Source organism: Numida meleagris, chromosome 3 (assembly GCF_002078875.1).
Source record: "Numida meleagris isolate 19003 breed g44 Domestic line chromosome 3, NumMel1.0, whole genome shotgun sequence".
Taxonomy (NCBI): Eukaryota; Metazoa; Chordata; class Aves; order Galliformes; family Numididae; genus Numida; species Numida meleagris.
In genome coordinates this window covers 87,460,763-87,484,158 of record NC_034411.1, presented here as the reverse complement: position 1 = coordinate 87,484,158, position 23,396 = coordinate 87,460,763, and the positions used below count along the sequence as shown (strand labels likewise).

Below are 23,396 nucleotides of genomic sequence, written 5' to 3'. Positions count from 1 at the left end.
ATAAAGATATGTATATAGTGATCATGCTCAAGAAGTTGCACACTACCATAACAGAGAGTAACTTTTTATAAAACATAACAGAACGCCACAAACTTCCACAAAATTCAATGACAGAGAAATAAAATATTAGATATTAAAAAAAAAGAATTATTTATTAATATTCTTCCTTCTATCATTTCTGTGTCATTCCCACTCAAGCTCTAGTTCTGGCAGAAGAACTTGCAAGAATTTAAACCTTTAAGTTTTCTGAGAAACTGCCTGCAGTTCTTCTGATAAAAGAACTACCTTTGATTTTGGTTAAACAAAGGGAAAGCATCAATGGGGTGGGAGGCTAGTGCTTTGTTAACAAGCCAGGGCTAAGTTCAATGCAGGTGCTAAGAGAACTCTGGTAAGGTGCCTAGGAAGAGCGTAGGTTCATGTGGGTTGGGACACAAACAATTCTGTCTTGAACAGTAGGTTTTGAACACAGTCTGTCTTTGCATTCACTGTCAGTGAGCTACAATCCCACTGTTCCTGCTGCTTGGACAAAAACAGACAGCAAGCACAGTATGTCTAACATGAGAAGACATGACCTTCCCTCTCCTCAGGACACTGGCATCACTGTGGCTACTGTATATGCTATGCCACTACTGGCAGCAGCTTCTCCACGACCCCCCCCCCTAGGGCTAGACCTCATAACACCTCCAAGCGTACATGTGAAATGTGTTTCAGCTAATTATCAGCTATCAAAACAAACAAACAACAATGACAAAAAACTCTATAAAAGATTAGCTATCAGGTTTGTACCAAACATGTCTAGGCATCCATACCAGTCAGTGAATACAAAACTAGATGCCTTTGGATGGTGCCCACTATCTCACAGGCTGTAATGGAAACACCCTCAGGAAATGACTGGCTTCAGCTGGCAAGAACAAGCCGAGGCAACCAACTTGCATGTTACTTTCTGAGGGCTCAAGCTGGACTAGGAACATGCCACTGTAGTTGCCGTGGCTGAGATGCTCCAAGGAGTAGGGTGCTGGCCAACGCCAACAAAGGTTTTCACCACTGTCATCAAAAAAGGAAGCAAAACAAGAGTACTGAATGACTGAATGTTTTCTGTCAGTTACAGAACTAGCACTGATCCCTCAAACATATCTGCTCTTTTATACTACAGAGCACAGCCTCGACAAATGAGCAGCATGCTAGCACCGGCGGCAGCTGAGGCCTGCAGGGCTGTCTGACAAAAAGTTCGAATTCTGCAGCTTTGACACCAATGTTGATGTCCAAAATAAAAACACAGAAACAAGCTGCTTGGAAGATGTGCCCAAATCGAGTTTACATGACTGAGCAACCAAACTATTCCTGAAGGATGTGGAAAAGACAACACTCTGTTTCTCTACTGCTCAGCGGGCAGGTAGGCCTTTACTTCTGGAAATCCTTTTAGGTGTCACTAAGCTATTTTTCATGACAAAGCTAGCAGGTGAACTACTACAACTGATATGAAGCTTCACAGATGGAAATTCACAGTCAGAGTAACAACAATAATAGATCTGCCAAATACAGTGAGTGCAAGATGGGCCCCTCCAGCAGCCCGTGGAATAGCGTGGTAGTGAAAGGGGCCCTGCTAACACCCTCTGCATGCCCTATAGAAGCAGATTTGAAGAGAAGTGTGCATCTGTTCAAAAACTTTCAACTACTGTCTCATAAGCCATCCTGTAAGAAGAACACTTGAGACAACTTTTTAATAGAAAATAAGAAGAAACTTGCCCCAAAGGTCTCTCCTGTCAACTTTCCCCATCTTGGTGCCAGGGTAAAAGTGACCAGGCTTATTCACTGAACAGCTGCAGGACCAGGCAGCAGACCTACAAAATGCTGTAATGTTGGGATGTACTGTCCCTTTACAATGGTCAAACTGTGGTGCGCAGAGTACAGTTTCTCCAAATTGACATTTTGCACTGTCAGAATACTCCTGAAATGTGGAAGGCAGCTTGTACTTGTTCCTGAGTAACATTTGTATTCCTGAGCATTTATCCAATCCTCCACTCGCAACCAAACATGAAATTACATGTTAGTAAAATGTAGATGGTGATATGGAGAAAAAAAATATTTATGGAATATACTGTCATTTTAATCAGCACAAAAAGCTAAAGAGGGCAAGTGTTGTTTTACTAAAATATATATGTGTACCTGCTGCTTAGGCAAATCTGTCTTTTCAGCCTTTTCTCCCCCTTCTTTGCTGAGTGTCTTGCTGAGATTTGACACCCATTTCAGTAAATCCCCAGCCTTCTCAACATGTTCTTTTTTTTCTTCTTCCATTGACTTCTGATGAGCACCGCAAATAGTAAAACACATAAATGTAAATTGTTGGAATCTTTAACGTTCACATCAATAGAAACACAATTCTACCAAAATGTCAGTATTATTACATACCCTTAAAGTGATTTATTTTTATTATCACCACATGCAATACTGTGACACTTTGGTGTAGGAACAAAAATGCCACATTGTTACTGACATTAACAGAATAATTCTTCAAAAGATTTCTAATTAAGATGCTTATTCATACACATGTACATTCATTATACAATGATTGATATAAAGAAAAAGCACAGCTTCCAAGCAATTACTCAGCAGATAAAATCTAAACAATATTTGCAAACAACACATCCCTGAATTGCTGCCTTTGCATTACCCTTAGGAGTGGATATGTACAGCCAGCACAGGATATCATTATTAGCAATCTATGGACATGGATTACTAAGATACAGTTCAGAAGACTACATTGCTGCTACGTGTACAGACAGAAGGACAATAAAAGTAAAATCATCTTTTTCTGCATGGGAAAATACATATATTTTTCATAGTCATGCAACCTGTGAGTAGTTTGAAATTTAGCAGTACTTAGAAAACACACCTAAGCCCTTCTATGTGTTACAAGTGAAAATGAAGATACTTTATTTCAATGGATTTTTTTTTTTAACTGGACATGCCACTGTAATTCATTTGCCTATTAGAATAAGAAAAAAATACTTTTAAGTTGCCTGAAGTGTAGAAAAAAAAATTAAGATGTTAAATTTTATGATGTGAGTAGCTCTTTAAATTAATGAAATACCAGCATGAGAAAAGTTACTTATGTGAGCTTACTGAATTGCAGATTTAACTCTTGTATACTATTTTGCCACCCTTGTAAAATAAATTACATTTGCAAACTGACTGGTAATATTAAATGAAGAAATTGGGTTGTATGAAATACCACATTGTCTCCACCCACAAAATGGGCAATATCTTCAATTTTTAATGGAAGAATCTGACACTTGTCTCACCTAAATGTATGCGTTTCACATATACAATAGCTTCACTAATCTATAAATTCCAGCTTATAATGCCTACATGAAGGTAATGTCAGATAAGGCCTTCAGGTAAACCCTGAATACACTCTGCATTTTGATATTACAAATTTACCTTATTTTACCTAAAGATTTAAACTTTAAAACAAGTAATATCTAACTCCAGGTGACTGGTATGTACTAATTAGCTGTTTAAACTAATTAGTTTTAAAGCAACTCATGACTACATTAGACAACATCATCTATAACTTTCATAAAAGTCATCACAGATCTTTTCCTTGACTTGAATTGATTTTAAATCAGGCCCCAAATGAGTACTATCATCTTTATTATGAAGCATAGTACAAACTAGAAATCCCTGTTTTCATGGGCTGAGCTGCTTCTAATAGTCGTAGCCCAGTGTGGCAGTCAAAAACAGCACTCTCTAAAGCTTCTTTGTAGGTTAACTTCTTCTTTGTTTTGGGGCATGTTATAACTTTAACATACAATTCTTCATCTTTCACCTTTGTAGCTGTGATAGCATCAATAACACCACACTTAATCCCATCTTCCATTGTCAATCTGGAATGAGATTTTGGATCTATCAATCCGCCAGTCAGGTACTGATACTCCAGGCAGCGCATACCCATTTCTTTGTCTAGGGCATTCATACTCATAGCTTCAACAGCTGACATAACTGTATTCCTTACAGGGTGAATGATCCCAGTAAAGACTAGTTCACATTGCTGAATCTGCTTGGCACAACCATCATCAATTAATTCCCTTTGCAAAGCTTCTGAAACACTGTACTTTTTACCAGTAAATGGATCAATTATACCTCCTGTACTAACCTGAGCTTCAAGACATCTGAGGGCTGTAACTCTATCTACCAAATTTCTGCGTGAGGCTTTTAAAACTGGAATTCTTTCATTGGTTTCAGAAAGCCAAAATCCTGCAATAGGACTGTTTAGATCTTTCTTTGGTTGTGAACTGCTAAGTAAAATATCTCCCAACTCATTAGCTGTGATTAAGCCCTCTTTGTATTTACTGACTAATGCTCTGTCAATTCTACCCTGATTTATGGCCTCCTCAATATTAAACTGCATACCAGTTTTAAGGTCTGTAAGCAAAATAAAAGAACTCCCATCTGAATCAAAACATGTAGACTCCTTCCAATCAAATTCCTGCTTTGAAAGTTCAAGATAAGTAGCTTTATCAACACTTTTTTTTTCATAAGCCTCATAGGAAGTCATTTCAGCTCCTGTTCTGATGTCTACTACAGAAATTCTGTGACTTTTCTCTGCTGATGGGCTGCTTATTCTCCTTTCACCAACTGGAAGCAGTAAACAATTACTGCTAACACTGAACAAACACATTTTCAGCAAATCATAGTAGTACATAGCTTTCCTGTTGTTTGGATTAAGAAAACATTTTGCATTACTAGAAGGTTCATGCAAAAATTTCAGAATAGTGTTATTAAGCAAGCCAAGCTGCACTGCAGTTTCTGGAGGTACACGAACACTTCTAATAGGATCAATGACCCCCCCGCTTGCAATCTGAGCTTCAAGGATATTTTTACCCTTTTGTCTTTCTAGAAGTCGAGCTTCCATAGCTTGGTACACAGATACCATTTTACCAGAACAGCAGTATCCCAAAACAGCTTTCTCTGCTTCATGCAGTCTACTCTTGAATTCATTATCTACAAGTCCTCTAATAACTGAATCATCAACAGAGAATTTCTGACCTGTTGTAGGATCAATGATGAAACCGGTAGCTGCTTGGGCCTCTAAAAATGCTAATGCCAATGTTTTCCCTATGATTCTTCTCTTCGTTGCTAAGCTAAAAGACAGTATTTCTTTGCTGGATTCAAGGTACACTCCAGCTATAGCTGTAGGTTTAGTTAAAAATTTTTCAAGACTTTTCTGAACCTCATCAATAGTTTTCTGCCCTGAATGGAGATGCTCAACAGTAAGCCTGTCTAGAAGTTTAACTTCAGTCAACTGTCTGGCAGTTACATCATGTCGAAGACCTTGAAATTTAATATCATCATATTCTTCTGGAAAATATTCCAACTGAGTAGCATCATCAACCGTTCTCAAAATCTCTTCTCCTAAGAAAGAATTCATCTTTGCAAAGTCGTCTCTCCTAAACCCTTCAGATGTTTTGTATCCCTCAAACATTCTCTCTTCATTACCAAAAGTCTTGCCATTTTCTTGTTTTAATGTTGTAACTTCAACATGCATGTCATACTGCTTGCTCTTCGCTATCTGTAAATAGGAATTTTTTGATACAGTGAGAAATAGATCTGCAAAACTTTGCTGTATATAATTCACTTCTAAATCCACCACCAGAGAAACAAAAGGGAGAACCTGAATATAAGGAAGGAGGACTGTTATTAGTATTGGAAAGCACAGAAATATATATAGCTAAGGTTTTAATACGCATTCACCATTTCAAATATTTATGCAGCAATCAGAATAGGATTAGACTAAGCAACAATAACTGTTGTTATTAGATGAACTTACCACTGTGGAGCAAAGCTCATTTTGACCAATAATGATTCAATGGTGTATGTGAAATCTTATTTCCAACAAACGAGGTAAAGTAATGTGTTTCCTAGATATTAAAGAGCCTGCTACAAAAGTTTAATGAAAAGCTGTGCAAGGTGAAAATGAAGAGGTCCCCTTCACCAAGGTATGAACATAAGAAACATGAGAGAGAACACAGAATAGTGATAGAGCATAACTAAAAACTTTAGAATAGTAAAAGCCAGCACTAGGAAGGCAAACCCTCACAAAATGTATTGTATACCTCCAAGGGATGCACTTTTACTAATCCTAATTCAAGTTTCATGTCTTCTCCAGGCCTACTAGTTTGTCTGGAACTGTGTAGGTTCCTGTGTCTCAGTTTGTCTCTTTCAGATGTTCCAGTGATTTCACTTGATTTATCAAAGGTTATTTGGAACTGTGTACTCGTTTGAGAAACAAACTCTGTAAAAGATTGTGGTCTTGTATCTTCTAGTGATTGATTTATTCTTGACATCTGGAACTGCACCTCCCTTGCTACTGTATCATCGGCACTCACATACAGTGTATTTTCTTCTATTTGATCAGATTTAAAACTTGTCCTCTCCTGTTTCTGCCTTAACAAAGGCGAACAAGGTTTTACATGTGGAGGATGATGTTCAAATTCTCTAGATGAGGTGTCATTCAAGTAATTCAATTCATTTCCTCTTCTCTCACAGCTCAATTTAAATCCACAATCTCTGATTTTACTGTTCTGTTGAACTTCATTCTGAAACGAAAGAAACCTATGTTCACTTTCCTTGACCTGCAAGTCCATCTTCTGTTTCAAGTCCTCAACCATGTGCTTCTGCACTTCCAACTCTTCCTCAAGTTTCCTGCACTTCTGATGATAGTCCATTTCAGCATGCTTTCCTTGCTGCAGTTGTTCTTGATATTTTTTAAGCCTTTCTTGCAGATCTTCAATCTGTCTCTTGTACAACGTGATGTTTTCCTCAGCCAAATGCTTTTCCTGTTGAAGAGCAACACACTCTAATTTTATGCCAGAAATATCCTTATCTGTGATGCTATGAGATTCCAGTAATTTTTCCACCTTTTTCCTAAATTCCTCTGCAGAGTGTTTAAATTTGATTGATTCTTCTTGAAACAGAATCATTTTCTTGCGTGCCGTTTGTTCATCCAGAGTCTTCTGATGGAGTTCATCCTGTAATTTTTTTAATTTACTACTTAGCTCTTGTATATGAACTTCTTGCAGCTGTATTTTCTGTTCATTCACTCTTTTTTCTGTACTTAGAGCACACATTTGGGTATTTAGATTTTTAATCTCCAGGTCGATGGTTAGGGTGGAAGCACTTTGTTTATCATATTTTTGTTTATATTCATTGGCTAAGTCTTTTGTTTTTGCGAGATCATCTTCTAGGCTTTTAATTTTACATATGAATTCTTGTTCCATTATTATTTGCTTGTGCAGTTGTTCATTTGTTGTACGCAGCTGTTCTTTGAAACCATCTGCTAGGGTTTTTAATGCATCATTTTTCCTCTGAATACTTTGTTTTTCCAAAGTCATCTTCTCCGACTCAGACTGAATTTGCTTCATCCGTAGTTTCGTTTCAGTATTCCATTTATTAAGATCCTCTATCTTTCGTTTCAATGTTTCTGACATCTGATTACTTTTGGTTAATTCATTCTTCAGCATCTGAATTTCCTGCAGGTTTTCTTCTTCTCTTTTCGTTTTATGAAGCATTTGTTCCTGAAGTTTCTTATATTGGTCTTGAAGATAATTTGCTTCTCCTTTGCATGATTGTGTTCTGTGTTCAGCTGCCAGTGTCTCTTTTTGAAGAGAACTGATTTGTGAATTTAAATGTTTGATAGTGATTTCACTTTTTGCTTGTGATCTAGTTAATTCCTCTACTTCTCTTTTCATCTGTATGTTTTCCTGTTGAACAGATTTCAGCTCCTCCTGATAGTTCATCTTAATTTGCTTAAGATCTATAGCTTCTTGCATCACTTCTTCAGCTTTACTTGTGGTTCTATGTAGTTGCTTCTCAAGTTCCTTCAACTGCTGCAGATAACTCTGCTCTACTTGGTCTTTTTCCTCCAATTTGATTTTTAGGCATTTAAGTTCACTATTGACTTCATCTAATTTTTCTTTTAATAAACGAGACTTTTCTTCTGCTGATGATTTTTGAAGCTCAATTTCATTTAGTTCATATTTGAGGTCTTTAATGGTTTTATCAGCTTTTTTGTTAGCAAGGACTAGCTCATCCACCTTCTGCTTAAGGTCTTCTACTTTCTTTGCTTCTTGTTTCATCTGGAAACTTGTAATTTCAGAACCAGTCCTACACTGGATGCCTTGCCCAGCTGTGTAAGTTGGCAGGGAAGTTTCTCTAGTCACAGTGTACCTGCCTTCAACAACTTTCCTTCTGGTTTCAGTCTTCTCTTTTTCTTGCAGCTTTATTTCTGACAGGTTCCCTTTAAACTCAAGATCTTGCTCCATTTGCTTTATCAGTTTCATAAGTTTCTCTTCTCCTTCTGTTTTTTTCTTCAGCTCCTGCATGAGGCTTTTTTTTTGCTGCTCTAAATCATGAAGATCAGTATCTTTTCTTCTTAGATGTTCTTCAAGGTTTCTTCTGGTAAAGGTGCTTTCTTCCATCTGATTTCGAAAAGCTCGGAGGTTTTCTTCCAGTATACTTCTTTGTGTCTCTGCCTGAAAAATGAGCTGCCTTACACACTCCAACTCCTGCATTGCATCTGCTTTCTCTTTCTCAGTGTTCTCTAGGTCCATGCGACACTGCTTTGCCTCTTGCTCAGCCTTGGTCTTTTGAAGACAGATCTCTTCCATTTCCTTTTGCTGCTTCCTCCGTTCATTTTCTGCAGCTTCCCTCAGTTTAGGGAGCTCCTGTTCCACTTGGAATTTTTGTTTCTTCACATTCTCCAGCATCTCCTCAAGTGCTTTTACCTTCCCCATGAGTTTTCTGTTCTCAACAGTTGTGCTATTTTGCTGTGCCATTAGATCTGAATATGCCTCACGCACTGATGCCTCCTTATTCCTTAAAATCTGTAGAAAAATAAATTACGTTATAATGTAGCTTTTGTAATATGGCATATGAAACGTTAGGCTCTTTGAAAAGCAGAATGGAAAATACTTACTCGTATATACATGGTACGTCTAGAAAGCAGGATGAGCAGTTCCCACCACCATCACCTTCTCTTGATACAGTAAGCTTCAGGAAGTTACTATTAGCCAAATATGAAACCCTTCTTAAAGACATCCACATAACAAAGAAGTCCTGAAGCCACTCACTTCAATCTGATGCCTCTTAGCAGTTAGCAGAATCAAACAGCTTGCATATGCTTTTTCTCCAAACAAATAGGTAGAGCAAACAGTGTGACAAACACTACGTGCAAGAATTCCCAAGGAGAGACTACCACTTTTGGATCAGTTCAGTACGAGATGGAAGAAGCTTCTTATGTTCGCAAGCAAAAATAACACAAGAAAAAATTGGAAAGTCCCTCCAAGGAAAGAAACAGTATTTAGAGACAGAATCAAGATGCATCATGACCAGAAAGAGAACTATTCTCCAACAAATCTATGTTCTGTAGTGTGCTCTATAGTCTCACCATCTTCACTGTCTCAGCTGGGGGACTAGGAGCACAGCTGTTCTGCAGTATAGACACAGTTAGAACATAAACACAGTAATTAAGAAGATCCTCATGAAAATCAGAGAGACAGTAGACTTCACATGCTGGCAGGTGAAGGCAAGCTCTTATAAGCAGATGCACATTCACCAGTAAGAATATCGTTGAAACCATACAAATCTCACCTTCATTAGCACTATCATGGAGTTAGGTACCGAGCGTGAGCTAACATGAGGTAAGAACACAACCTTATTCCTATGGTCACGCAAATATGGCATGAAAGGAAATTACAACAATATCTTCAAATAAACAAAATGTTGCTTTAGCTCAAATTTACCAGATTATCTGATCTTTGTACACGATATATGAAATGTGTTTCCTAAAAGGCTAATGCAAAGGCAGCTTCTTCAGTTTCACTATGTATTTCATCTGACCCTCCACACGGACAATTCTGAACAGATGCCAGCCAATACAAAATGTTGATTTCTTATCCAATCTCCTTATATGCTTTCATAGGCACAAAATTCTAAAGTATTATGCTTGAAACAGACAAATAAATATAGACACAAGCATGAACTAAATCCTGTTAGGTTCCATTACTTCTAATTAAGATGGCTGAGCATCAGCTGGGTGGAGAAAAGGACAGCAAGTAAACAATGATACCAAATGAACATGTAGATAAATTTATGAAAACAAACAAACAAATAGTAAAATGCATGATAATTAACATATCATTTGAATATTGATTATTTAAATTATTTTCAATCAACTTTTACCCGCTTGATTTGGACATATTTTGAGATTCAACTGTTGATTTAGATTGGTTTAGAATCATTCTTAATTTAATTTTGCCTATTTATGCCATTTGCATTGCATGAAAACTCTGGTACCTTAATTATAGTTGGGCTCCATTTATCTTCATTATCACTGTCTTTTTTCTTTGGCTTCTCTCTTTTTTCAAGTGAGTTTTTGTTTACTGTGTTTTCATAGAATGTTTTTTGGACTTCATTGTTTTTTCCAGGTATGTTTGTACTTTGACCTTTATCTTTACTTTCCATTTCTGCAACTAGCCATAAATCTCTGTATTTCTGATCCTGTTCTAACTTAGTCTCTCCACCCAGTTTCTTCCTTGTTATATTTATGTTGTCCAAATCATCAATTTTACCCTGGGATATTTTCTTCTCACTTATTTTCTCTTCCTTACTCAAAAGCTTTTTTCCTAATCTATGTTCTGGAAAATAATTCTCTCCTCCAGAAATCATTTCTAAGAGTACATTTAAATCCTGTGCATTTCCCAGCGATTCTGTACCTAAACTTGGATCACTCCATGCTTTTTTTGAACATTTTTCTTCTTTGTTTTCATGCATTATTTCCACCTCAGATAACTTATTTGTTACTCTCTCTATTTTCAGTCTCTCTCCACTAACAATCTGCTGACTTAACCTTTTACCAGGATTACTGTTTGCACTCACAGAGCTCTCAGCTGAAAGAAAATCTTTTTGACCACCTTCTTTACTCTGATCACCAAACACCATTACATTGTCTTGCTCTGTAGATAGTTTATATTCTCTGTTGCCACTAATGCTACCTTCTTGATCACTGACATTTAAAAATTGTTCTAATGTTCTGTGAATTTTGTTTTTATCAGACCTGTCTAATTTTCTTCTGTGAATTTCCAGTGTATTTTCTGTGTGTTTAGGTTTCCTGGAAGAGTTATCTTTTTGCATATATTCCACATCCATTGTGCTTTCATTAGGTGCACTTTCCTCTCGGAATTCAACTGCTTCATTACATCCCAAACATTCAAAGACTTCAGCTGACTTCACAGGTTGCTGGAGTTCACTCTCATCTGGTAAGTTCTGAGCATGACAGCACGTGAATTAAACAGAGATTGCATGTAAGAATCTTATTTTTCCCTATTCTGTGCTATCTTAATGCCACTACTGAAAGTTAGGAAGATAGACTGTCATGGAAGAAAATCTTGGAACAATCACAGGTTTGATCCCAGGAAAAGAATACCATTGTTCCTCCTTTGAAAAGGATTTTTAATGTTCTAATTTGCTACCCTCATTATAAAGAAAAACTCAACAAATCACTATGAGACTGGGAACCTGTTTAGGTTATCTTCAAAGAAATTATCAGAAATTTAGAAGAAGTGGGGTCAGGAAAGTGTTTGGGTGTAGAATGTTTGATTTTGGAAAAGAGTGCAGGGGTTTCAGAGCAGACTGAAACTCAAAGGAGTTTAAAACATTCTATTTGCTCTTGATGAACGTTCACACAGTTCTTGGTCCTTGTTTCAGTTCTTGTTCTTCCTGTCAACTTTTTATCCATGATATAGTTAGTATTATTTGTTAGGATAAATCCTCAGTTATAAAGGCTATCTATCAAAACAGGTTATCTGTTTTCATTGGCATTCTCTACAACTTTTTGATGGACAAAGATGCATGCTCTTAGTGTTTACAGTTTGCTCAGAGGTATTCAAAAGCTAGAAATGGCAGAAAAACAAAGCCAGGAGAAGAATTATGTATTCCTTTAAGAAAGAACTGCTTTTTTTTTCTGTTAAAAAAACATTGAAATTTGTATTCTAGGACTATACTTAATATAGGCACACTTAATTATAGGACTACGTAGAACATAAATTATGCATAAATTATACTAAAACACTACAGTCCTTAAGAAAGTTAATCACTTTAAGAGAAAAACGTATTCCAAAAAAAATGATGAATTTAAATTCTTTTGATTTTTTTCTGAATTATTTGCAAAGGTGTTTCTGCAGCAAGCATGCACTTTGAGCAATTTGTTAATTTCAGTAACCTATTATTGTTAATAAGATTCAACACTAAACATCAGTAAAACTGTCTGACAAATATTGAAGAATCAATATCGTAGAGAGGTAGAAGGAAGAATATCTAAACATGTCAAAGAAACTTAAGTTATCTGAGAGGAGACTTCACTCCCCTGTTAAGAACTCTCTCATGTGTTATAAGTTGACCCGAATACATACTGTGGAAAGTAAGGCCTACTCAGGATAGCAAACAGTGTATGCACACTGACTTTTTCCTCAGCTTCATGTCTGTATTTATTGCAAAGATTGAGCCCTCAAATGCTGCAGTATTAAAATTTTCTGCATGTAACTGCATCTCCAGCACAATTTAGTGTCATAGGGTCCTTCTTAGCTAGAATAATAAGTAAAATATCTGAATGATGTGGTTTTGCTTATCTGAATTAGAATGTTGTCATTTAATACTCTTACATTCCTGTATAAAGCTCAGTATTTAAGGAATTCCAGTAATTTGTATCTGCTACTAACGTTGTGAATAATTCCAGCAGACATATTGCTCTTCATTTGCCTAGGTGATCTTTTCGCTTGGTTGGCTTTTAGGGGATGACCTACCTCTTCTTCTTCCAGTCTTTTCAGAGAGTCACCTGCAAACTTGATGTACTGTGTCATCAAAGTCACTAAGGCAGTATAACGAGTTCGTAAATCCATGAACTGCAGAGAAACAAATGGGGAAAGGCAAGAAGAGAGAGGAAAACACACTGAATGCCACATAAAAGACAGCAGCCTAGAACTGACCTTCAAAGAAGTAATAATAACTCCTCTTGAACCTATCTTGATTTTGGTTCCAAAGTCATTGATTTTTATTCCAAAATCCTGATTTTGGAATCCAAAGTCCTGATTTTCATTACACAGTTGAAGGCCATCAACAGGGTATACCCATACAAATAAATTACAAGGATCTACAAGGAGATCCATAAGGAGAAAAAATAGATAACAACGTTCTGTCTTAGTAGTTATTTAACTCTTTCTCTCTGTAAGAACGTGTTAAAAGAGGGGACAATTAGTGCTCTTCACTATTTCTCTCTAACAGCTAGCTGGGAGACAGATCTACACGCCTCACTCATATGAGGCTGAGGGATGAATTGCCTCAGACATGCTGAGACCCAGAATCAGTACATTTTATGATAGCAAGGACAAAAGCTTCCCCTGTTTACTGTGATCAAGATTCAGTCCAAAGGTAATCATTAACAGTTTTTACAGAAGCTCATTTTTCAGATGATTTTTTTAATAATCCGCAGAGTTTTATTCATAAGCAGCAGTAACATTATCTAAATTCTGCATAATGTTCAATAGAATATTTATCACAGCATTTATATACAGAGAAAAAGATCTTGATTGGGTTACTCTATTTACTTATTAATAAATTGTAAATCATATAATTTTATTTACTCAATTTTAAGGAAAAAAGTTTTCCAAAGACACAAAAAGAAAATTTTCCTGTTGTAAGAAAGCAATTTACCTCTTGAATAATGAAGTCTGATGAGCTTTGCATTCTTCGGCGTTTCACTGGAGATTTTTGCTGGGAATCAACCATAGCTCTGTAAGTCATAGTCTGCAACTCATAGTCCTGTAAAAATATAAAATACACAGAATGGTCAGAATTCCACATGATAATGACAGTAAATGAGGATTCTAAGTATATCAGTATTTATTACCTTCACAGCAGCTGAGTACTGTTCTGCATATTTCTGGCATTCATCTATTTTGCTTTGTTTCATTTCAATCTCAGAAACCAACATCTGTAAAAAATGAATCCACATCTTCATCTTAAAAAGTGATTCTTATGACTGTTATTATTATTATTTCTACTTTATCTGACATCAATAAACTACATAATATGCACATTTCATGTGGGTAAAAGTAATTATATGCTTAAGCCCATGTCTTGGCCTTGTTTGGTTTACAGTACAAAAGTATTGAAAAAAATCCTGTCAGGTTTAATACCTGGTGAGCGAACTCCAAAAGTAAAGGAGGATTATACCACTTCACATATATAATTTGTTATATGAAAATACTTCTTTATATAGATAAATTATTTTATAAAAATGTTTCATTGTCTATAATTACAAGGAGCAGTATTGACTAAAAAAAAAAAGAGGTGACAAGTGAAGTATTTTAGGCAGGTTCTACTTCAAGAGATTTACTTTTTTTGTGGACAACAGAAGACCAAAATTAGTCTGACTAGAGAATAGTAATAATTAGTGAATAATATATTAATAACGTTAGCTGCACTGTGAAAATAAGAGTACGAAAGCTGATGGTTTGGAACGTTACAATAAACACTGAGGGATATAAGCTTATTACATCAAGAAAAAGTGACACCGTTGGGTTCAGCTTATATTTTAATTCTTCAGTCATCACAGCAGTGCACTCCTACCTATGACTTCCATACCTTATGTTGGTTCAGCTGTTTAGCCAAGGCTTTGCTATTTTCAGGACGGATTTCTTGAATCTTCCGCTGAGTATCTTCCACTTGTTGAATCCAAGTGTCCAATGAATTGTAAGTATCTTTGTAGTACTTCAGAGATTTATTGATACCTTCTAAGTCACGCAACCTGATTTTATTACAGAAGATATGCCAGAGGAGTGAAAATGAATATGAAAAAAGTACAACAGTAAACCAAAAATAGCTTTAAAGGCTTCACGTCTTAGCTCTGCTATAAACATACTAAAATAACACTAACTAAACAGTAAATTAACATTTCAAATGCTAAGAAAAGCTTGATGAAGCTTTTCATTTGTAGTAAATGACACCCAAGAGAAATCCTATTATAGAAAAAAATGCTATGCACATATGCTTCATTAGTGAGCTAAATTGCTTGAAATGCCACGAGCACAGGAATCCCCAAGCATGCTGTCAGAGAGAGGTGTTTGCAACAGAAATTAATTCTAAGTGAGAGTATCTGAATCAAAAAGACAAAAAGCTGTGCTGGTGTTCAGCGGTTCACTGTACTCTGCCTCCCACAAAAGAACAGTAGTTACACTAAAACTAATGTTTTCAGACATTCTCACGTGCTAAAGCACACAGTCCTCTTGGCTAAGTCCCTTTTTAAATTGCATTTTTTCATCTGACAAAAACTACTGTACTTCTGGAAAACGGTTTCCATTCTGATGAGAATTACTTACTGACACTTTACATTCATGATCCTTCAAATATCGTACAAATAGGACTAATCCAAAACACTGCATATTTATGGATAAACATACTTAAAAACTTTTTATAGGCTGATTTTGAGTACCTTGAATTGCACTAGTGTTGTTTTCAAGATACAAAAAAGAAAGAAAAAAAAGAGCAAGCAAAGGCTACAATATTGCTCTGGTTTCACGCTCAGTTTTATGCTAATAATCATGAAAGTAAGGAAGGATCATGGTGACTACAGCCATTTGTACATGCTTCCATGTAATGATCATCAGTGTCAAGTTGTTAGGAAGCAGCAGAGTGAACATTTGCAGAAAGCAGCTTGTTTACAGCTAAATGCTGCAACCACCACAATCTGTCCTATTTACACTAGAAGTTGCTATGTATTAACAGCAATTTTTCAGCATGTTCTATTCAGAACACAGCCCTGTAAGGAGAGCATTTGTTTCACATTTGCCTTATGAGGAAATAAAGAAACTCCGGTATCTCGTGAAGCTGCTGTTTTATCATTTCAATTCCGTCATACTATCAGATGATGAAAAATCTGAGTTGATTTAAAGCCAGCCATTCTCTTCCAGTCATCTTTAAATCAGTCAGCTTTTGCCCATCTGTCTCTCAATTTCTAGCAATGTTAAACAGAGGCAACTAAGTTAGCTAACTGCAAATGAATAACATCAGTATTATACCTGAGTAGATATTCACCCTTTAGAAAAGGAGGACAAAAGTGTGAAGGGCTATCTTGTGAAGTTTTAAGTAAACAGCATTGTATTTGATGCTACTGCTCAAGTTTTTTATAACTATAAATTAAAGTAGATTTTAATGGAAATAAATTCAGGCTCTGTATTAAAGCCTTCTTTAACTTCTTGATACCACAAAGGAAACAAAAATATAGAGATTGAAGGGAAAAGAGTTTCTAGGAATGTCACGTACAGACACCTCCTTCAGAATTTTTAATAGGTGTGTTCTGCAGTATCTGTAAATCTGTGAAGGCATGTGCATTTGAGCACTACTCTCCAACATCATCATGACAATAATACCGACAAACTTAATTCAGAGCAACATTGCATTTGGATATGGAGATTGCATGAAATCAGTTGCACACCAAAAGAAAAATACAGGCACGCTGCCAAAAGTTTTTAATTTGGTAGTTATTGTGACAAAATCATCACAGAAGTCAATTGAAGCTAAGGACGTCCAGACTTAGCACTTGAGTCATTAAAAGTAAATAAACATGAATCCAGTCATAACTGATGAATCAGCTCATGAGTTTTGCCTGTCAGAATTCATTATACGGAGAAACAGATGGCATTTTGATAGGACAGCAAGCCATTTCTGTAGGCGTTTTTTGGAAAGAAAAAGGACAATTTATCTCTACTGTGTCTCAGTAAGTTGTAAGTAACTAAAGTTTCTATATCCTGTTAGTCTTTTGGTGCTAAATAGGCAGATGTATTTCCCCATGGAAAAGACGGACAACAATGTCAACAGCATAGAAAAGATAAGAATTCTTGATCTCACCACGTTTCACAAATACTGCTGAAAACAGTGCTGACCTATTTTAACATTCATTTTTAATTATTTTTCCTCAAAAATAAAAAGAACAGCAGAAAGCATTAACGGATTTTAACAGAATGTTATACTAACCTATTTTCAATTTGAGAATTAATATTTTGCCACCTCTCAGCCAACTGATCAACTTTTTCTTTATGCCAGTCAAAGTCAAGATCACGTTCCTTGTGCATTTTAAACATCTGATCGCTGATCATCTTTGCCTTCTGCAGCTCATCCTCTAAGGCATGGAATACTTCTCTTTTCTCATCTACTTCAGATCTCCATTGCTAGAACATGGTAAATGAGAAATAGTAAATGATTCATAAATAATGACGCTATGAATGAGCAAATACATCTAGTTACTCTGACACTGGAATGGCACCGGAATGGGTCTGAATCAACTAATTAGCTATGAACTGCAAAATAGTTCTGAGTTACAATATAAGCATCAAACACAGTTAGCAAATTAACATACTTATCTGATAAATTATAGCTTTCAAAAAAAAGAAAAGGTAGATGCCAGTCACTCTAACAACAAAGAACAAAGCATTACTTATCATTTGCAATATTGAAATGAGCTATATGCAGCATATGAACAATTCTGAATTCAGCCTCAGCCTTTCTCAAAGATAAATATGCTAAACCTCGTAGGAAACCTCAATTAGCATACCCACAGCAGTAGCAAGAATGTTCTCATGGCCACATTAATATAAGTTATTTATGTTACCTTAAGCACACATTGCCTTTGCAGAGACAGAAAAAGTCTTACTGTAGTATTAATAACTGGCTCTCTTGGAAGTTCAGTCACTGCAAGTGATTACCTAATTACAAGCATGCTCATGCAAACTATCCAATTCCTAACGTTCCTGAGATATTCATTTTCTTCTGAGTTATCAGTACTAATGCACACTTTCCTCCAAATACACAAGCCAACTTTTGATAAACTATGTAGTGTCACACAACCAGAATGAGTGTTGTGAGATGGATCATTTCCTTATTATTGTTCAGTTTGTCCAGGAAAAGGCACCAACTCTTACCTTTAATGTACCCATAAGATTTTCAATATTGGTTTTGTCAGCAGTTACTGCTTCTTCTTCACATAACTTAGTTTCATAAAGTTTTACTAATGATTCTGCACCTTGGGTGTTCTTCAGCACCAAATTTACAGTTTTTAATCTGAAAAACAGCAATCTCGCATTAACTCAACACATAGTAACAACAGTCAACACACCCGTGTTTGTCAGTCTTTTCATGTCACCGAGTACTCTTTTACACAATGTTAAAATCATGTTAACTCCCCTTTCCTTGATCAGTGTTATTCACACTAATAACTTTGTTTTGAAGAGAAAACTGCAATCTCAAGTGTGTGTGATGGGAAATGACCGACTACTTACTTATCTATGTAAATGGAAGACATGGAATAAACTTGGTTCATATTCTGAATAACAACGCTGAGTTCAGAGCGCAGAGTAGGAACTGAAGGTGAGCCAGCAGCCTGACTGAAAAACTCTTCACATTTATCTGTGATGACTCCCAAGTCATCCTTCAGTCGATCCAGCTCCTTCTTCAGTTTCTGTAAAATGAAAGGTGATGGACAGTGGTTTTATTCTATACCAATCTGATCCATACTCTACTTCCTACGTAACCCTTCCTATGTAACACAGACTTTCTTTAAGTCTCACCTCTTGCTCCGAAATCCTAAAGACACTTTCATGTAGATCATCCCTTTCCATTGGGGTTCGGATCTGTCGGATTAGCCGTTCCTCACAACTCTCCAGACGAAGTCTGATATTTCTGACTTCTGAGATGTACAGATTGTAAATAGATTCTTCCTGCTCCTCTGTTGAAAGAAACAAGGCACATTTTAGCAAACAAAGTCATCATGTCATTTTCTCTATGTCTTCTAATAAAAGACTTTAAAAAGCCATCATTCTGCAGATGTTTTTATCAACAACTAAAATCTCACCAATTTTCATAAGAATTCTGGCTATACAACAGATTTTAGGAACCTTTAAATTTTAGCCTGCATTAGATCACCTCCTCACTTCAGAAATTAGCATACATCATTGATCATTGACAGTGCTAACAAATTCAGTGGCTGATTCTTTCAGTCAGATATATCGGGTGTGATACTATAGGAAATCTCAAGGAATACTATTTAATCTTCTCTTTCAGAGGGACAGGACAGCATGTCTTTCCTTAAGCACAGTGAACTATGCCAATGCACCAATCAGTTTTAAACTACTGTATTCCTGTTATTCATCAGATACTTGACAGTAAATCAGAACAAATATTTTAAGCTTCTTGGGCTTATATTTTAAAATAGAGTTAAGAGAGCAGTAACTACAGGCATTCTGTGGAGCTAGAAAAATAAGTAGGATGCTTTCCTTGAACTAACAGTGTGAAAAACGATCTAATTCTGTTATGAACTCAACCAAATTGTCAATCTGCATTTAAACATCCTGAAACTGCCAGGAAAACCTGACTAAACAGTCATCTGGAGTGCACAGAAAAAAAATCTTGGGGCTATTTTTTTTGTACCACATATGTACATACCCTTTAATATTTTTATATAGATAAATATATACAAAGTTAACAAATACTTAGATCTTTTGTACAACATACTTGTACATAATGTTAAAATGATGGTTTTTTACCCATTCAAAAAACTACAACATGATCAACCTCAACAACAGTAATTCACCAGAGCTTAAATTTATGAAGAGCTGCAGTCTCCCATGTAAGGGCAGCTTACCTCTTTCTGCAGACTTCAGAAGCTCTTGATAGTATTGCTTGCAAATATTAACTTCCCTTTCCAGCTGCGCAGTATCAGAGCTTGTAAAGATTTTGGACTCCTGGCTATCTTCCACAAAATCATCAAAGCGGGACTGCAAATTGCTTAGAACCTGCTGATGTTCACCCGGCAGCATTGTTTTTATCTGTAACAGATCATAAACCCAAGGCATGGTCAGCTGTGATGCATCGCTGATGCAGTTGTCTGTAATACTTCATATCAAAAAGCATTAACGACCAATTATTAAGACAGTAAAACTTAAAGAATGAAGGTCCTGAAAGCTTGCTGTGCCCGGGCTGGGGTCCACTTGACAGGTACCAGAAGAACAGTTGGTAGATTACATTCAAAATTGAATCCTTTTCTGTAGTTAAAGCCAGCGATGGGCTGTGTAAAGCCAATCCTACATCAGACACAGTCTCTCCATCTACGCCACGTAGCAACAAACAGGCAGCCAGCAAGAGCCCCAGGAATCACATTTGAGTATTACCTCAGATTCCTTTTTTCCCAACAGCAAGGGTGGGAAGTCAGGATTTAGTAAGTCATTTTGGGTATTACAAATATTATTGCAACAGTTTAAAAACACATATACACCAATGCTGTAAAACAAACTACTATAGTAGTCATGCTATATATTCAACAGCATATAATTTGGTGATCTCAAAATTGTTTTAGCTAGACAAGACAGTATTTTGATTTATATATCTGACAAATTAATCCTATCTATTAACATCTATTTAACATTTCAATTTACGGACATGTATAAGGATGAAATAAATCATTATGGAGAAATGAGTATTCAGCTGCCTTCAGCTTGAAAGACTAAATGTAACTTTCACAGTAAGAAATTCCAGCGTAATGAAATAATGGAGGGTTTCACTACGACCAGCCTTAGACTAGAGAAGTTCATCTCCCCAGATATCTTCAACATAAATGCAGGAAGGTAGAGTCTTCCAAAATAAAATTCAGATTTAGTCACTGTTTAATTACTTTCAAGAGATCCTGTCCTTCTGCTGACAACAAGAGAGATTAGTATATTAATGTTGCGGGTAGTTTTCACAATACAATCTCTCCACTCCTTCCTCATGTAATCTGCGTAAAGGCTGCTCAGATCAAGACAGAACGTTGCACAGCGGTGCACTGTCAGCTATTTCCAGAAGATGAGGATAACTGCAAATTTATCATACAATATTTCCAGAAAGTGTAGCCTATGATTTCCTAGTAAATGGCTAAAAGTCCCTTGGTAGACATAGTACCTACCGAGGCAACATTGCCAGCTCTAACCGCTTCAATTTCATTTGTTAGGTAATGCCAGGAAACCACACTCTTCATGTTTACATGCGACTCATGCCAAAGGGCCAGAACATTCTGAAACTGCTGTTCAATCCTGAAACATAACGTAAGTCCAATTTAAGGTAAGAAAACACGTTTAACATTGGAGTAACATATGAAAAGGGAAAAAAAAAAAAAAGGCAGTTGAACCCAAGCTTCATATTGAAATAGATTTAAAGCAACTGTTTTCTTGGCTGTAATCCAAAGGACTGTTGTTTCTCTACATAAACAAACACAAATATTTATATTAAGCATATTTTAAAGCAGTTTTTACTTCGTCCCTACCTGTTGGCTGTGTCTATTGCTTCCTTGTTTGGTGGAGGAACTGTAAAGCATACAGATGGAACCATGGCCTCATTACCACTTGGGCTAATGACTTTCCATTTAGCACGATGGGAGTTGTTTGCTAATACACACTCATCATCTTTGTAAATAGTTATCTAGTATTAAAAGAAAAGCAGAGTAATTTAATGATCTGAGCACTACAAAATGCTTCTACAAAGCTCTTTTGTATATGGTGTCACTAAATAAGCAACAGAATAACCAAAACAAAGCTCAACACAAGGATTTGCTCTTGTTTACTAGGGTGGAAGACATTTAGAGCCCAGTGTTCTCCAGGAACATGGTAATTAATGAAACTTTAGCTGAATTCTCACGTCTGTAATTGATTTGAGGAAATTCAAGCTTCTAACCTCAATTTGTCTATAGTCACAGATGGCTTTAATTGGAATGGATGTTTTCAGTATACAGTCAGGGTTCCTTGGCTTCAGCTGAATTATTGCCTTTGCTCTCCCCACAAGGCCTGCTACTGTGCTCTTATACTGCAGGAGTTGTTCCTTTTCTTCCTAAAACAGTTAAGAAAAGAACACATCATAAGAAGCGGCCAGAACACAGTGCTGCATCTTTGATCCTGTTAAGATTTTCTTCTTCTGACTTCTTTTACCATGTTTCTCAAATGTAAACCATTTTACAAGAACAAAGTATCTTTCTGAAGTCATTGCTTTCCCGCAACATCTGATACTGTCAAGATAAAGAAATAAACAAAACTGTATTTAAGGGTATGAAAAACAGTCATTACACATGGACAGATAAAATTACTTAAGTTCTAAACCACAGATCTCATTTTGTTATTCCCTGCCTTTAAAGTAATAATTTTACAATATGGATTTTTTTATTCAACTGTAATCTACACATATCTTGTTTAATTGTAGCTCACATTAACAGGATCCTTGAGCTCTCACCATAGACTCCTGGACAAGGTCTTCCAGCCTATGAAGGCTGCTTGATCTATCACAACTGTATTTTCGGTATATGGCATCTTTCAAATTCTTTAAATATTCCATGGCCTCTTTGGCATCACTGAAAAACTAGCATGTGAAAAACAGCTGGGTTATTTTCAGACAACCTAATCATTTTTATTTATTTTTAATACTGTACATTCCCCTTCTGTTTGTGTAGTCCTGGAACAACAACCAGGAATACGTTCTACCTTGGCTATCATTAACAACCCCCTACTTTACATCCACCCGTAAAAGCTTTACTGACTGTAGTTCTGTAAGACATCAGCACAGCACAGCTTCATTCTCAGATCCTCTACTAGCAGTTACGGCACTATGAAAAAAGATCAGACCAGATTTTCATCTGTTGTGAAGTGATAATAATTACAGTGAAGACAGCGCAGGTGTGGTAACACTGTGGAAATATGGTTCATTATCTCATGATTGTACATGACCAATTTTCATTCTACAGCTACTGTGAGAGAACAAGTAGCATTTTCAGTTAAAATGGAACTTTTTGACTGTGGTCACAGCTTAAAAGATTTCACATTTTTATTGACCTCCTTACCTCAAAATATGCAGCATTTTCTCTCAAATGTTGTTCAACACAGTGACAGAGCTGAAGAATCCAGCTCCATTGTGTCTGCATTGCAGCTCTGTAGGCCTTTAAGGGAGACAGAGATTTTACAAAAGGAAATGAAAATTAAAACATATGCATATCTCAACAGAATTTAGAAAACATAAAGATAACATTGCAAACACGAGCATCTAACTGACATTACTCAAGAAAAATAAGCTGCAACAAGGGAAATTCCTATCAGATGTGAGAAAAAAAAAAACACCTGTCTTTACTCCATAGTGAAACATCAGAAAACTGACTCCCAAGGGCTAGGGCCATCCTTGGGCACATTCAGGACTCAGTCGAATGAAGCCCTACATCTCCTGAGGTTCCTCCAGTCTGAATACACAAAAATAGTAAATGAAGATAAACTGCAATATAT

The 23,396-nt window shown here is 36.3% G+C and overlaps 1 protein-coding gene across 17 annotated transcripts in view; it reads right to left on the bottom strand.

Annotated features, from left to right (window-relative positions):
* Positions 1-23,396, bottom strand: part of DST (dystonin) — a 299,648-nt gene that overhangs the window by 113,512 nt on the left and 162,740 nt on the right. For 9 of the 17 annotated variants that reach the window (XM_021391636.1, XM_021391639.1, XM_021391637.1 and 6 more), the window contains 16 exons: positions 22,964-23,059; positions 22,360-22,485; positions 21,811-21,963; positions 21,404-21,558; positions 21,047-21,173; positions 19,751-19,934; positions 18,678-18,835; positions 18,390-18,568; positions 18,033-18,171; positions 17,089-17,282; positions 14,701-14,863; positions 13,964-14,047; positions 13,768-13,875; positions 12,861-12,959; positions 6,117-8,885; positions 2,167-2,301 (listed from right to left, as the gene is read on the bottom strand). In XM_021391636.1, coding sequence (XP_021247311.1) covers positions 2,167-2,301; positions 6,117-8,885; positions 12,861-12,959; positions 13,768-13,875; positions 13,964-14,047; positions 14,701-14,863; positions 17,089-17,282; positions 18,033-18,171; positions 18,390-18,568; positions 18,678-18,835; positions 19,751-19,934; positions 21,047-21,173; positions 21,404-21,558; positions 21,811-21,963; positions 22,360-22,485; positions 22,964-23,059 — 4,869 coding nt within the window. The other 8 variants (XM_021391648.1, XM_021391649.1, XM_021391654.1 and 5 more) reach the window with 4 other exon arrangements.